Raw genomic sequence first — 16,631 nt, 5'->3', positions numbered from 1 at the left:
AGCTGAGGGATGGAGGTCTTCCTTCCCTGGTGTCGTCACAGCTCTCCGGTGGACTGTACAGACCTGCCTTTCACTACCTCCCTCCACCACAAGCCCCAGTCCACCTCATTATGTGGGTCACTGTGTGTTTCCTGCAGGAAAACGATGTCTAGTCGTTTCTGTCTGATCATCTCTGCAGTGACCGCTCTCCTCTCTCGGTCCCTCCCACCATGTTTAAAGACCCAACCCTCACCTTGTGCATTGAAATATGAAAAAGAACAGTGATGTAGACAGCCAACAGTAACAGAAGTATTAAGTGCAGCACATCCATGACAGACTCACTTAATTATTTTCATCCTTTTGGAACTTTTATCTTTCTTCAGCCCCCTGAGACCCGTCATGTATTTTTTAAGACGGTAGCGCTTCCTCTTATCCAACACCTCAAACCCGACCGCTTTCTGGATCGATGACACCCTTTTCATGAACTTTTCCGCATCTGGAAAATGCTCTAGAACCTGCACCGATTTACCAAACGTTTCATCGAGGAAGTTGTTGATCTCCTCCAACTTGTACAGATCTCCAGTGTAACCCTGGGACTCGGCGACAGAGACGCAGTCGGAGTCCGTCTCGTACTCCATCTCCTCCTCCACAACACAAGCCGCTCCACTCACCTCTGGACCAGCAGCCTGACTCTGGTCAGGTTCACCTGTCGGCCCTTCGCTGCTGCCTGCGCTACTTTCCTTCCTCCCTTCCACTGCCAGTGCTTCCTTCACCTTCTTCCCTCTGTTTCTCCACTTTCCTTCCTCCCTTCCACTGCCAGTGCTTCCTTCACCTTCTTCCCTCTGTTTCTCCACTTTCCTTCCTCTCTTCCTCTGCTTCTGTCAGTAACTCCTCCACCTTCTTGCCCTCTGTCGTTCCACTCAGAACATCTGAGTTCTCCTCATTATTCTCTCCTCCACCTGCATCAGCTCCCTGCCCCCCGACCTGACTGTCAGTCTGCCCGCTGAGTCCCTCCCCGGCCGCGGTGGGCGGGCCCTCGGCCGCGGTGGGCGGGCCCTCGGCCGCGGTGGGCGGGTCCCCGGTCGGGGCATCGCCGGCCAGCGATCACCATCGGCTCGCCACTCTGCGGAGCCCCGGTGCTACCTCTATCCTCAGCCGGTGCGTCCCCCGGCTCGGGGCGCCCCTCGGCCGGCCTGTGAGGACAAGCGTCCCGCTTGTGCCCCGCCCCCCCACACTTAAAGCACTTGATGCTACCTGTGCTAGCGTATAGCATGTAGTGCCCGTCCCCGTGCTTCACCCTGAAGGAGACATCCAGCGTGTTAGACGGACTACTGAGGAACATTAGAACCTGTCTCCTGAAGGACTGGACATGCTTCAGCTTCTCGCTCTTACAGCCCAGCCCCAGAGTTCTGAAGCTACTCGCTAGCTTCCCGAAGCACTGCAGCTCGCGCTGCAACACCTGGTCGGGGATGAACGGGGGAACCCCGGACACGGTGACCCGGGTGGTGGGCACCGCCAGCGGGGACACCTGCAGGTAGACGCCGTTCAGCGTGACGCCGCTCGCTATCAACGCGGACACAAAGCGCTCCTCTTTCAGGAACACCAGCACACCTCGGTTCATCCTGGAGGCGGAGGACAGGTTACCGTGACCCACACGGTCCCCCACAGCCAGGAGAACCTCCTCCACCGGGACACCCGGGTCGGCCTGAATCCGAACCCCGTGTCTCAAGGATGGCGTCCCCACAAAAAAAATAATAAACACACAAAATACACAAAACACAACAACTCAATCACACAGTGAACTATGAAAGAAATGAATTGTGAACAGTTTGAGAAAAATCACCAAACATTTAGTCACAAACAGACACATTTTAATCACATTCGCGAACTAGAACTACAAATAAATCTTCACGCCTCCGTGGAGTCGGGAACTTCCTCTTCTTCTCCGTCACGTCCTCGTCCTCCGAGCAGGGAAGCCACCGCCGACACGCCTCCCAGTCCACCACCTCCGTCAGTCTCCTCAGGGTCGGTGCTCTGGAACTCAGGGGAGGACAGGGGACATGAGGGAGGACATGAGGGAGGAGAGGGGACATGAGGGAGGACATGAGGGAGGAGAGGGGACATGAGGGAGGACATGAGGGAGGAGAGGGGACATGAGGGAGGACATGAGGGAGGAGAGGGGACATGAGAGAGGACATGAGGGAGGAGAGGGGACATGAGAGAGGACATGAGGGAGGAGAGGGGACATGAGGGAGGACATGAGGGAGGAGAGGGGACATGAGAGAGGACATGAGGGAGGAGAGGGGACATGAGAGAGGACATGAGGGAGGAGAGGGGACATGAGGGAGGACATGAGGGAGGAGAGGGGACATGAGGGAGGACATGAGGGAGGAGAGGGGATATGAGAGAGGAGAGGGGACATGAGGGAGGACATGAGGGAGGACAGGGGACATGAGGGAGGACATGAGGGAGGAGAGGGGACATGAGAGAGGACATGAGGGAGGACATGAGGGAGGAGAGGGGACATGAGGGAGGACATGAGGGAGGAGAGGGGACATGAGAGAGGACATGAGGGAGGAGAGGGGACATGAGAGAGGACATGAGGGAGGAGAGGGGACATGAGGGAGGACATGAGGGAGGAGAGGGGACATGAGGGAGGACATGAGGGAGGAGAGGGGACATGAGGGAGGACATGAGGGAGGAGAGGGGACATGAGGGAGGACATGAGGGAGGAGAGGGGATATGAGAGAGGAGAGGGGACATGAGGGAGGACATGAGGGAGGAGAGGGGACATGAGGGAGGACATGAGGGAGGAGAGGGGACATGAGAGAGGACATGAGGGAGGAGAGGGGACATGAGGGAGGAGAGGGGACATGAGAGAGGACATGAGGGAGGAGAGGGGACATGAGAGAGGAGAGGGGACATGAGAGAGGACATGAGGGAGGAGAGGGGACATGAGGGAGGAGAGGGGACATGAGAGAGGACATGAGGGAGGAGAGGGGACATGAGGGAGGAGAGGGGACATGAGGGAGGAGAGGGGACATGAGGGAGGAGAGGGGACATGAGAGAGGACATGAGGGAGGAGAGGGGACATGAGGGAGGACATGAGGGAGGAGTGGGGACATGAGAGAGGACATGAGGGAGGAGAGGGGACATGAGGGAGGACATGAGGGAGGAGAGGGGACATGAGGGAGGAGAGGGGACATGAGGGAGGACATGAGGGAGGAGAGGGGACATGAGAGAGGACATGAGGGAGGAGAGGGGACATGAGAGAGGACATGAGGGAGGAGAGGGGACATGAGGGAGGACATGAGGGAGGAGAGGGGACATGAGGGAGGACATGAGGGAGGAGAGGGGATATGAGAGAGGAGAGGGGACATGAGGGAGGACATGAGGGAGGACAGGGGACATGAGGGAGGACATGAGGGAGGAGAGGGGACATGAGAGAGGACATGAGGGAGGACATGAGGGAGGAGAGGGGACATGAGGGAGGACATGAGGGAGGAGAGGGGACATGAGAGAGGACATGAGGGAGGAGAGGGGACATGAGAGAGGACATGAGGGAGGAGAGGGGACATGAGGGAGGACATGAGGGAGGAGAGGGGACATGAGGGAGGACATGAGGGAGGAGAGGGGACATGAGGGAGGACATGAGGGAGGAGAGGGGACATGAGGGAGGACATGAGGGAGGAGAGGGGATATGAGAGAGGAGAGGGGACATGAGGGAGGACATGAGGGAGGAGAGGGGACATGAGGGAGGACATGAGGGAGGAGAGGGGACATGAGAGAGGACATGAGGGAGGAGAGGGGACATGAGGGAGGAGAGGGGACATGAGAGAGGACATGAGGGAGGAGAGGGGACATGAGAGAGGAGAGGGGACATGAGAGAGGACATGAGGGAGGAGAGGGGACATGAGGGAGGAGAGGGGACATGAGAGAGGACATGAGGGAGGAGAGGGGACATGAGGGAGGAGAGGGGACATGAGGGAGGAGAGGGGACATGAGGGAGGAGAGGGGACATGAGAGAGGACATGAGGGAGGAGAGGGGACATGAGGGAGGACATGAGGGAGGAGTGGGGACATGAGAGAGGACATGAGGGAGGAGAGGGGACATGAGGGAGGACATGAGGGAGGAGAGGGGACATGAGGGAGGAGAGGGGACATGAGGGAGGACATGAGGGAGGAGAGGGGACATGAGAGAGGACATGAGGGAGGAGAGGGGACATGAGAGAGGACATGAGGGAGGAGAGGGGACATGAGGGAGGACATGAGGGAGGAGAGGGGACATGAGGGAGGGACATGAGGGAGGAGAGGGGACATGAGAGAGGACATGAGGGAGGAGAGGGGACATGAGGGAGGACATGAGGGAGGAGAGGGGACATGAGGGAGGACATGAGGGAGGAGAGGGGACATGAGAGAGGACATGAGGGAGGAGAGGGGACATGAGGGAGGACATGAGGGAGGAGAGGGGACATGAGGGAGGACATGAGGGAGGAGAGGGGACATGAGAGAGGACATGAGGGAGGAGAGGGGACATGAGGGAGGACATGAGGGAGGAGAGGGGACATGAGGGAGGACATGAGGGAGGAGAGGGGACATGAGGGAGGACATGAGGGAGGAGAGGGGATATAAAAGAGAGGAGAGGGGACATGAGAGAGGACATGAGGGAGGAGAGGGGATATGAGAGAGGAGAGGGGACATGAGGGAGGACATGAGGGAGGAGAGGGGACATGAGGGAGGACATGAGGGAGGAGAGGGGACATGAGAGAGGACATGAGGGAGGAGAGGGGACATGAGGGAGGAGAGGGGACATGAGAGAGGACATGAGGGAGGAGAGGGGACATGAGAGAGGAGAGGGGACATGAGAGAGGACATGAGGGAGGAGAGGGGACATGAGGGAGGAGAGGGGACATGAGAGAGGACATGAGGGAGGAGAGGGGACATGAGGGAGGAGAGGGGACATGAGAGAGGACATGAGGGAGGAGAGGGGACATGAGGGAGGAGAGGGGACATGAGAGAGGACATGAGGGAGGAGAGGGGACATGAGGGAGGACATGAGGGAGGAGTGGGGACATGAGAGAGGACATGAGGGAGGAGAGGGGACATGAGGGAGGACATGAGGGAGGAGAGGGGACATGAGGGAGGAGAGGGGACATGAGAGAGGACATGAGGGAGGAGAGGGGACATGAGAGAGGACATGAGGGAGGAGAGGGGACATGAGGGAGGAGAGGGGACATGAGGGAGGAGAGAGGACATGAGGGAGGACATGAGAGAGGACATGATGGAGGAGAGGACATGAGGGAGGAGAGGGGAAATGAGGGAGGAGAGAGGACATGAGGGAGGACATGAGAGAGGACATGATGGAGGAGAGGACATGAGGGAGGAGAGGGGAAATGAGGGAGGAGAGAGGACATGAGGGAGGACATGAGAGAGGACATGAGGGAGGAGAGGACATGAGGGAGGAGAGAGGACATGAGGGAGGACATGAGGGAGGAGAGGACATGAGGGAGGAGAGAGGACATGAGGGAGGACATGAGGGAGGAGAGGGGAAATGAGGGAGGACATGAGGGAGGAGAGGGGACATGAGGGAGGACATGAGGGAGGAGAGGGGACATGAGGGAGGACATGAGGGAGGAGAGGGGACATGAGGGAGGACATGAGGGAGGAGAGGGAAAATGAGGGAGGACATGAGGGAGGAGAGAGGACATGAGGGAGGACATGAGAGGAAAGAGGACATGATGGAGGAGAGAGGACAGGAGAGGGGACATGGACAGTGGTATCTCTACATGTCTGTATCTCTTCATGTCTGTATCTCTTCATGTCTGTATCTCTTCATGTCTGTATCTCTTCATGTATCTCTACATGTCTGTATCTCTTCATGTATCTCTTCATGTCTGTATCTCTTCATGTATCTCTACATGTCTGTATCTCTTCATGTCTGTATCTCTTCATGTATCTCTACATGTCTGTATCTCTTCATGTCTGTATCTCTTCATGTATCTCTACATGTCTGTATCTCTACATGTCTGTATCTCTTCATGTCTGTGTCTCTACATGTATCTCTACATGTCTGTATCTCTTCATGTCTGTGTCTCTTCATGTATCTCTACATGTCTGTATCTCTACATGTATCTCTACATGTCTGTATCTCTACATGTCTGTATCTCTACATGTATCTCTACATGTCTGTATCTCTTCATGTCTGTATCTCTTCATGTATCTCTACATGTCTGTATCTCTACATGTCTGTATCTCTTCATGTCTGTATCTCTACATGTATCTCTACATGTCTGTATCTCTACATGTCTGTGTCTCTTCATGTATCTCTACATGTCTGTATCTCTTCATGTCTGTATCTCCATGTATCTCTACATGTCTGTATCTCTTCATGTCTGTATCTCTTCATGTATCTCTACATGTCTGTATCTCTACATGTCTGTATCTCTTCATGTCTGTATCTCTACATGTATCTCTACATGTCTGTATCTCTACATGTCTGTATCTCTACATGTCTGTATCTCTACATGTCTGTATCTCTTCATGTCTGTATCTCTTCATGTATCTCTACATGTCTGTATCTCTTCATGTCTGTATCTCTACATGTATCTCTACATGTCTGTATCTCTACATGTCTGTATCTCTTCATGTCTGTATCTCTTCATGTATCTCTACATGTCTGTATCTCTACATGTCTGTATCTCTTCATGTCTGTATCTCTACATGTATCTCTACATGTCTGTATCTCTACATGTCTGTATCTCTACATGTCTGTATCTCTACATGTCTGTATCTCTACATGTCTATATCTCTACATGTCTGTATCTCTTCATGTCTGTATCTCTTCATGTATCTCTACATGTCTGTATCTCTTCATGTCTGTATCTCTACATGTATCTCTACATGTCTGTATCTCTACATGTCTGTATCTCTACATGTCTGTATCTCTTCATGTCTGTATCTCTACATGTATCTCTTAATGTCTGTATCTCTACATGTCTGTATCTCTACATGTCTGTATCTCTACATGTCTATCTCTTCATGTCTATCTCTAAATGTATCTCTTCATGTCTGTATCTCTACATGTCTGTATCTCTACATGTCTGTATCTCTACATGTCTGTATCTCTACATGTCTGTATCTCTTCATGTCTGTATCTCTACATGTATCTCTACATGTCTGTATCTCTACATGTCTGTGTCTCTTCATGTATCTCTACATGTCTGTATCTCTTCATGTATCTCTACATGTCTGTATCTCTTCATGTCTGTATCTCTTCATGTATCTCTACATGTCTGTATCTCTACATGTCTGTATCTCTTCATGTCTGTATCTCTACATGTATCTCTACATGTCTGTATCTCTACATGTATCTCTACATGTCTGTATCTCTTCATGTATCTCTACATGTCTGTATCTCTTCATGTCTGTATCTCTACATGTATCTCTACATGTCTGTATCTCTACATGTCTGTATCTCTACATGTCTGTATCTCTTCATGTCTGTATCTCTACATGTATCTCTTCATGTCTGTATCTCTACATGTCTGTATCTCTACATGTCTGTATCTCTACATGTCTATCTCTTCATGTCTGTATCTCTACATGTATCTCTTCATGTCTGTATCTCTACATGTCTGTATCTCTACATGTCTGTATCTCTACATGTCTATCTCTTCATGTCTATCTCTAAATGTATCTCTTCATGTCTGTATCTCTACATGTCTGTATCTCTACATGTCTGTATCTCTACATGTCTGTATCTCTACATGTCTGTATCTCTACATGTCTGTATCTCTTCATGTCTGTATCTCTACATGTATCTCTTCATGTCTGTATCTCTACATGTATCTCTTCATGTCTGTATCTCTACATGTCTGTATCTCTACATGTCTGTATCTCTACATGTCTGTATCTCTACATGTCTGTATCTCTACATGTCTGTATCTCTACATGTCTGTATCTCTTCATGTCTGTATCTCTACATGTATCTCTTCATGTCTGTATCTCTACATGTCTATCTCTACATGTCTGTATCTCTTCATGTCTGTATCTCTACATGTCTGTATCTCTTCATGTCTGTATCTCTACATGTCTGTATCTCTTCATGTCTGTATCTCTACATGTCTGTATCTCTACATGTCTGTATCTCTACATGTCTGTATCTCTACATGTCTGTATCTCTTCATGTCTGTATCTCTACATGTCTGTATCTCTACATGTCTGTATCTCTACATGTCTGTATCTCTACATGTCTGTATCTCTACATGTCTGTATCTCTACATGTCTATCTCTTCATGTCTATCTCTAAATGTATCTCTTCATGTCTGTATCTCTACATGTCTGTATCTCTACATGTCTGTATCTCTACATGTCTGTATCTCTACATGTCTGTATCTCTACATGTCTATCTCTTCATGTCTATCTCTAAATGTATCTCTTCATGTCTGTATCTCTACATGTCTGTATCTCTACATGTCTGTATCTCTACATGTCTGTATCTCTACATGTCTCAATGAAGTGTGTGTGTGTGTTTCAGTGTTTGATGATGGAGATGAGAAAACTCTTCGTCGGACGTCTCTTTGTCTGAAGGGAGAGAGACATTTTGCAGAGAGTGAGGTAAGAGACCTCCTTCCTTCCCTCCTTCCTTCCCTCCCTCCCTCCCTCCCTCCCTCCTTCCTTCCTTCCTTCCTTCCTTCCTTCCTTCCTTCCCTCCTTCCCTCCCTCCCTCCCTCCCTCTGAAGTCCTCTTGCTTGTCTCCTCAGACCTTGGACCAGCTGCCGCTCACCAATCCCGAACATTTCGGCACGCCGGTCATCAGCAAGAAATCGAACCGCGGAGGAAGGCGTTCGTCTCAGGCTGTGTGAGTCATGTGATCAGTCACATGATCAGTCATGTTATCGTCACGTGGTCAGTCACATGATCAGTCGGTCACATCTGTATTTACCGTCTGTCTCAGGGCTGATGAGGAGAACGAGTCTTCGTCCAGTGAGGACGAGTACGATGACCGGAGGAGACTGAACGATGAGCTGCTGGGGAAAGTCTGCAGCGTTGAGAGTGAAGAGGAGACCAGCAAGTGGTACCTGGCTCTGGTAAACACACACACACACACACACACACACACACACACACACACACACACACACACAGGTGGTGACCTCAGCTGTGTCCTCAGGTGGTGTCTCCCAGCTGTAACGATGAGCTGGTGGTGAAGAAGGACCAGTGTCTGGTCAGATCCTTGAGCGACGCCAAGTTGTGAGTTTCTTCTTCTGATTGATCTGTGATCACAAACCCATCAGCTGTCTCACCTCCTTCCTATCTCACCTCCTTCCTGTCTCCCCTCCTTCCTGTCTCCCCTCCTTCCTATCTCACCTCCTTCCTATCTCACCTCCTTCCTGTCTCCCCTCCTTCCTGTCTCACCTCCTTCCTTTCTCACCTCCTTTCTGTCTCACCTCCTCTGTCTCCTGTCTCCCCTCCTTCCTATCTCACCTCCTTCCTGTCTCCCCTCCTTCCTGTCTCACCTCCTTCCTGTCTCACCTCCTTCCTTTCTCACCTCCTTTCTGTCTCACCTCCTCTGTCTCCTGTCTCCCCTCCTTCCTATCTCACCTCCTTCCTGTCTCCCCTCCTTTCTGTCTCACCTCCTCTGTCTCCTGTCTCACCTCCTTCCTGTCTAACCTCCTTCCTTACTCCTGTCTCACCTCCTTCCTGTCCTCCTACAGCTACACGGTGGCGAGGAGACACATCCACACCTTCAGCTCCATCAGCGCCACCAGGTCGGAGTTCTCCGGCAGGAGAGGTGAGGACTACACCTCCCACAATGCACTCCTGTCACACCTTTTCTCAGACATTTTCTAGTTGCCTTTATTGCTGCTTCTCTTCATCTCTCCTCCTTTCTCCACTTCTTCTTCCTCTCTTCTCCCCCTGCTGCTCCTTGTCTCCCCTTCTAATCCAGGTTTTGAAGCAGCCCAGGTGTTCCTGAGGACTCGGGAGGTCCCGGATATGTGGAAGATGGACATGAGTCAGATCCTGGACTCGTCCTCCAGCGATGATGAGGATGATGAAGAGAAGGAGAGTGATGAGGACGAGAAGGACGAAGATGAGAAGAAGAAGAAGAAGAAACACATAAAGGAGGAGGTCAGAGGATCAGATGTAGAACTGTATGTCTGTAGACCAGTGTCAGATGGAGACCTCTAGACCAGGGTCAGATGTAGGTCTGTAGGTATGTCTGTAGACCAGGGTCAGATGTAGACCTGTATGTCTGTAGACCAGGGTCAGATGTAGACCTGTATGTCTGTAGACCTGTATGTCTGTAGACCAGGGTCAGATGTAGACCTGTACGTCTGTCTGTAGACCTGTATGTAGACCATGGTCAGATGTAGACCAGGGTCAGATGTAGACCTGTACGTCTGTCTGTAGACCTGTATGTAGACCATGGTCAGATGTAGACCTGTATGTAGACCATGGTCAGATGTAGACCAGTGTCAGATGTTGACCTGTCTGTGTCTCTGTCCAGCCAGAGGAGGAGGAGCCTGATCCAGAGGAGAGAGACCGCTTCCTGCAGCAGCTCTATAAGTTCATGGAGGACCGAGGTGAGACCTCCAGAAGGCCAGTACAGAGACCTGGGTCACATTCCAGTACAGAGACCTGGGTCACATTCCAGTACAGAGACCTGGGTCACATTCCAGTACAGAGACCTGGGTCACATACCAGTACAGAGACCTGGGTCACATTCCAGTACAGAGACCTGGGTCACATTCCAGTACAGAGACCTGGGTCACATTCTAGTACAGAGACCTGGGTCACATACCAGTACAGAGACCTGGGTCACATTCTAGTACAGAGACCTGGGTCACATACCAGTACAGAGACCTGGGTCACATTCCAGTACAGAGACCTGGGTCACATTCTAGTACAGAGACCTGGGTCACATTCTAGTACAGAGACCTGGGTCACATACCAGTACAGAGACCTGGGTCACATTCTAGTACAGAGACCTGGGTCACATACCAGTACAGAGACCTGGGTCACATACCAGTACAGAGACCTGGGTCACATTCCAGTACAGAGACCTGGGTCACATACCAGTACAGAGACCTGGGTCACATTCTAGTACAGAGACCTGGGTCACATACCAGTACAGAGACCTGGGTCACATTCCAGTACAGAGACCTGGGTCACATTCCAGTACAGAGACCTGGGTCACATTCCAGTACAGAGACCTGGGTCACATACCAGTACAGAGACCTGGGTCACATACCAGTACAGAGACCTGGGGTCACATTCCAGTACAGAGACCTGGGTCACATTCCAGTACAGAGACCTGGGTCACATTCCAGTACAGAGACCTGGGTCACATTCCAGTACAGAGACCTGGGTCACATTTTAGTACAGAGACCTGGGTCACATACCAGTACAGAGACCTGGGTCACATTCTAGTACAGAGACCTGGGTCACATACCAGTACAGAGACCTGGGTCACATTCTAGTACAGAGACCTGGGTCACATTCTAGTACAGAGACCTGGGTCACATTCCAGTACAGAGACCTGGGTCACATTCCAGTACAGAGACCTGGGTCACATTCCAGTACAGAGACCTGGGTCACATTCCAGTACAGAGACCTGGGTCACATTTTAGTACAGAGACCTGGGTCACATACCAGTACAGAGACCTGGGTCACATTCCAGTACAGAGACCTGGGTCACATTTTAGTACAGAGACCTGGGTCACATTCTAGTACAGAGACCTGGGTCACATACCAGTACAGAGACCTGGGTCACATTCTAGTACAGAGACCTGGGTCACATTCTAGTACAGAGACCTGGGTCACATACCAGTACAGAGACCTGGGTCACATTCTAGTACAGAGACCTGGGTCACATACCAGTACAGAGACCTGGGTCACATACCAGTACAGAGACCTGGGTCACATTCTAGTACAGAGACCTGGGTCACATACCAGTACAGAGACCTGGGTCACATTCTAGTACAGAGAGTATAGTAGTCTCCACTAACCAGCTGTCTGTCTGTCGGTCCTTCAGGGACCCCCATCAACAAGCCTCCAGTGCTGGGTTACAAAGACCTGAACCTCTTCAAGCTCTTCAGACTTGTCTATCACCTGGGAGGCTGCCACAAGGTGAGGTCTCTCTCTCTCTCACTCTCTCACTCTCACTCCTGAGTCCAAGAGAACACAATGAGTCCACAAGAACAAAAGTCCACGAGAACAAAAGTACACGAGAACAAAAGTACACGAGAACAAAAGTACACGAGTCCACGAGAACAAAAGTCCACGAGAACAAAAGTCCACGAGAACAAAAGTCCACGGAACAAAAGTACACGAGAACAAAAGTACACGAGTCCACGAGAACAAAAGTCCACGAGAACAAAAGTCCACGAGAACAAAAGTCCACGAGAACAAAAGTCCACGAGAACAAAAGTACACGGAACAAAAGTCCACGAGAACAAAAGTACACAAGTCCACGAGAACAAAAGTACACAAGAACAAATGTCCACGAGAACAAAAGTACACGAGTCCACGAGAACAAAAGTACACGGAACAAAAGTACACAAGAACAAAAGTACACAAGTCCACGAGGACAAAAGTCCACGAGAACAAAAGTCCACGAGAACAAAAGTCCACGAGAACAAAAGTACACGAGAACAAAAGTACACGAGAACAAAAGTACACGAGTCCACGAGAACAAAAGTCCACGAGAACAAAAGTCCACGAGAACAAAAGTACACAAGAACAAAAGTACACGAGAACAAAAGTACACGAGTCCACGAGAACAAAAGTCCACGAGAACAAAAGTCCACGAGAACAAAAGTCCACGAGAACAAAAGTACACGGAACAAAAGTCCACGAGAACAAAAGTACACAAGTCCACGAGAACAAAAGTACACAAGAACAAATGTCCACGAGAACAAAAGTACACAAGAACAAATGTCCACGAGAACAAAAGTACACGAGTCCACGAGAACAAAAGTACACGGAACAAAAGTACACAAGAACAAAAGTACACAAGTCCACGAGGACAAAAGTCCACGAGAACAAAAGTCCACGAGAACAAAAGTCCACGAGAACAAAAGTACACAGAACAAAAGTCCACGAGAACAAAAGTACACAAGTCCACGAGAACAAAAGTACACAAGAACAAATGTCCACGAGAACAAAAGTACACGAGTCCACGAGAACAAAAGTACACGGAACAAAAGTACACAAGAACAAAAGTACACAAGTCCACAAGGACAAAAGTCCACGAGAACAAAAGTCCACGAGAACAAAAGTACACGAGAACAAAAGTACACGGAACAAAAGTACACGGAACAAAAGTACACGAGTCCACGAGAACAAAAGTCCACGAGAACAAAAGTACACGGAACAAAAGTACACGAGTACACAAGAACAAAAGTCCACGAGAACAAAAGTACACGAGAACAAAAGTACACGGAACAAAAGTACACGAGTACACAAGAACAAAAGTCCACGAGAACAAAAGTCCACGAGAACAAAAGTACACGAGAACAAAAGTACACGGAACAAAAGTACACGAGAACAAAAGTACACGGAACAAAAGTCCACGAGAACAAAAGTACACGAGAACAAAAGTACACGGAACAAAAGTACACGAGAACAAAAGTACACGGAACAAAAGTACACGGAACAAAAGTACACGAGAACAAAAGTACACGAGAACAAAAGTACACAAGTCCACAAGAACAAAAGTACACGAGTCCACAAGAACAAAAGTCCACGAGAACAAAAGTACACGGAACAAAAGTACACGGAACAAAAGTACACGAGAACAAAAGTCCACGAGAACAAAAGTACACAAGAACAAAAGTACACGGAACAAAAGTACACGAGAACAAAAGTACACGAGTCCACGAGAACAAAAGTCCACGAGAACAAAAGTCCACGAGAACAAAAGTACACGAGTACACGAGAACAAAAGTCCACGAGAACAAAAGTACACGGAACAAAAGTACACGAGAACAAAAGTACACAAGTCCACGAGAACAAAAGTACACGAGAACAAAAGTACACGGAACAAAGGTACACGGAACAAAAGTACACGAGAACAAAAGTCCACAAGAACAAAAGTCCACAAGAACAAAAGTCCACAAGAACAAAAGTACACGGAACAAAAGTACACGGAACAAAAGTACACGGAACAAAAGTCCACGAGTCCACGAAAACAAAAGTACACGAGTCCACAAGAACAAAAGTACACGAGAACAAAAGTCCACGAAAACAAAAGTACACGAGTCCACAAGAACAAAAGTACACGAGAACAAAAGTCCACGAGAACAAAAGTACACAAGAACAAAAGTCCACGAGTCCACGAGAACAAAAGTACACGAGAACAAAAGTAGACGAGTCCAGGAGAACATCAGTCCAGAAGAACACGAGTCCAGGAGTACACGAGAACACACCGCGAACACAAGTCCACAAGAACACAAGTCCACGAGTCCACAAGTATACGAGAAGAACACAAGTCCACGAGAACACAAGTCCACGAGTCCACAAGTATACGAGAAGAACACAAGTCCACGAGAACACAAGTCCATGAGTCCACAAGTATACGAGAAGAACACAAGTCCACGAGAACACAAGTACGGACAAGAACGCATATTGAGAAACGGCCTCTCTCTCTCTCTCTCTCTCTCTCTCTCTCTCTCTCTCTGTGATCATGTGACCTGCTGAAGTCCTGTGATGTCACTTCCTGTTCAGCTGGCTGTGACAGTGTTGTGTGTTGCAGATTGAGTCTGGGACCGTATGGAAGCAGGTCTACGTGGATCTGGGGATCCCGGTCCTGAACTCTGCTGCGTCCTACAACGTCAAGACGGCCTACAAGAAGTAGGTGTAACCCTGACCCCAGACTAGGCACATCCGAGCACACTTTCACCTGCTTCACCTGCTTTAACCTGCTTCACCTGCTTTAACCTGCTTCATCTGCTATAACCTGCTTTAACCTGCTTCACCTGCTTTAACCTGCTTCACCTGCTTTAACCTGCTTCATCTGCTTTAACCTGCTTCACCTGCTTTAACCTGCTTCACCTGCTTTAACCTGCTTCATCTGCTATAACCTGCTTTAACCTGCTTCACCTGCTTTAACCTGCTTCATCTGCTATAACCTGCTTTAACCTGCTTCACCTGCTTTAACCTGCTTCACCTGCTTCAACCTGCTTCAACCTGCTTCACCTGCTTCAACCTGCTTCACCTGCTTTAACCTGCTTCACCTGCTTCACCCTGCTTCACCTGCTTTAACCTGCTTCACCTGCTTTAACCTGCTTCACCTGCTTTAACCTGCTTCACCTGCTTTAACCTGCTTTAACCTGCTTCACCCTGCTTCACCTGCTTTAACCTGCTTTAACCTGCTTCACCCTGCTTCACCTGCTTTAACCTGCTTCACCCTGCTTCACCTGCTTTAACCTGCTTCACCTGCTTCACCTGCTTCACCTGCTTCAACCTGCTTCACCCGTTTCTCCCGCTTCAGTCGCTTCACTCGTTTCTCCCGTTGTTCATGCCGGCCATGAGGCAGGAGGCGTGAATGTTAGTCTTGATGGGCAGGTGGCACCTCCCATCAGGGTATGAATGGGTGAATGATGTCATGTAGTGTTAAAGAGCTTTGATTGGTTGGAAGACTAGAAGAGCACAGATCCATTTACCCGCTTCTCCTGCTTCAGCTGTTTCTCCTGGTGGTGTTGACGATGTGGTTTGTGTCATCAGGTACCTGTATGGTTTTGAGGAGTACTGCCGCTCCGCCTCCATCACCTTCAGGACCATCCATCACAACAACCCCCGTCCTCCCACCACACCGACTAATCAGAAGCAGGCAGGGGCGGAGTTTAACAAGCCCTCCACGCCAGCGGAGGAGGAGGTGGAGCCTGTCGAAGAGAAGGTGGATGAGGCGGAGTCAGAGAGTGAGGAGGAGGAGGAGGAGGAGGAGTTGGTGAAGGAGAGACAATCGTCCCTAAGGGTGAGACGGAACCTTTTAATTTAGGATATTAGGGAGTTGTTTCATATCTAAACCAACGCTGACGTGTTCCACCTTCCAACAGGTGATCTTCAGCTTCACACAGGTGTATAGTTATGACTACATGCTTACTGTCAGTCTGGAATAATTCAGAAAGTAGAATGAAATCAATCTGGTTCAAACATGAAATAAATGACTCATCTGTACTGATTATTAATACTGACCACTAACACAACGCAACAACGCGACACAACGTATCTTTTCATTGCTATGCAGACGACACACAGATATACCTTCCGCTGAGACCCGGTGACCCAGAGAGCCTGGCTGCTGTCTTAGATTGTCTCTCTGACGTTAACTTCTGGATGGCTCAACATTTCCTTCAGCTCAATAACTCCAAATCAGAAGTCATATTATTCAGTTCCCCAAACAATAGCACAATAGCATCAAGAGTCAACTTGGTCCCCTGGCTGCTTATTTAAAACCTGTTGCCAGAAATTTGGGTGTAATGTTTGACTCAATTACATTTTGAATCACAGATCAAAAACATTTTCCAGTCCTGCTTCTTTCAATGAAGAATAATCTCAAAAATCACTCCAGTCCTGGCCTCTAACAGACGGCTTCACATGACTCCAGTCCTGGCCTCTAACAGACCTTCACATGACTCCAGTCCTGG

At 49.6% G+C, this 16,631-nt stretch overlaps 1 protein-coding gene across 1 annotated transcript in view; it reads left to right on the top strand.

The window, feature by feature from the left end:
- arid4a (AT rich interactive domain 4A (RBP1-like)) overlaps positions 1-16,631 on the top strand; it is a 33,233-nt gene that overhangs the window by 7,884 nt on the left and 8,718 nt on the right. Inside the window, exons 6-16 of the mRNA XM_034563598.1 lie at positions 8,516-8,595; positions 8,742-8,839; positions 8,936-9,068; positions 9,152-9,231; positions 9,696-9,772; positions 9,929-10,110; positions 10,490-10,565; positions 12,017-12,111; positions 14,738-14,835; positions 15,709-15,958; positions 16,041-16,061. Of these exons, the coding sequence (XP_034419489.1) occupies positions 8,516-8,595; positions 8,742-8,839; positions 8,936-9,068; positions 9,152-9,231; positions 9,696-9,772; positions 9,929-10,110; positions 10,490-10,565; positions 12,017-12,111; positions 14,738-14,835; positions 15,709-15,958; positions 16,041-16,061 (1,190 nt within the window). The remainder of the gene's footprint in view (positions 1-8,515; positions 8,596-8,741; positions 8,840-8,935; positions 9,069-9,151; positions 9,232-9,695; positions 9,773-9,928; positions 10,111-10,489; positions 10,566-12,016; positions 12,112-14,737; positions 14,836-15,708; positions 15,959-16,040; positions 16,062-16,631) is intronic.

This window comes from Cyclopterus lumpus, chromosome 22, assembly GCF_009769545.1.
Source record: "Cyclopterus lumpus isolate fCycLum1 chromosome 22, fCycLum1.pri, whole genome shotgun sequence".
NCBI lineage: Eukaryota > Metazoa > Chordata > Actinopteri > Perciformes > Cyclopteridae > Cyclopterus > Cyclopterus lumpus.
Note: the sequence above shows the minus strand (reverse complement) of the source record. Positions and strands in the feature narration are given on the sequence as shown.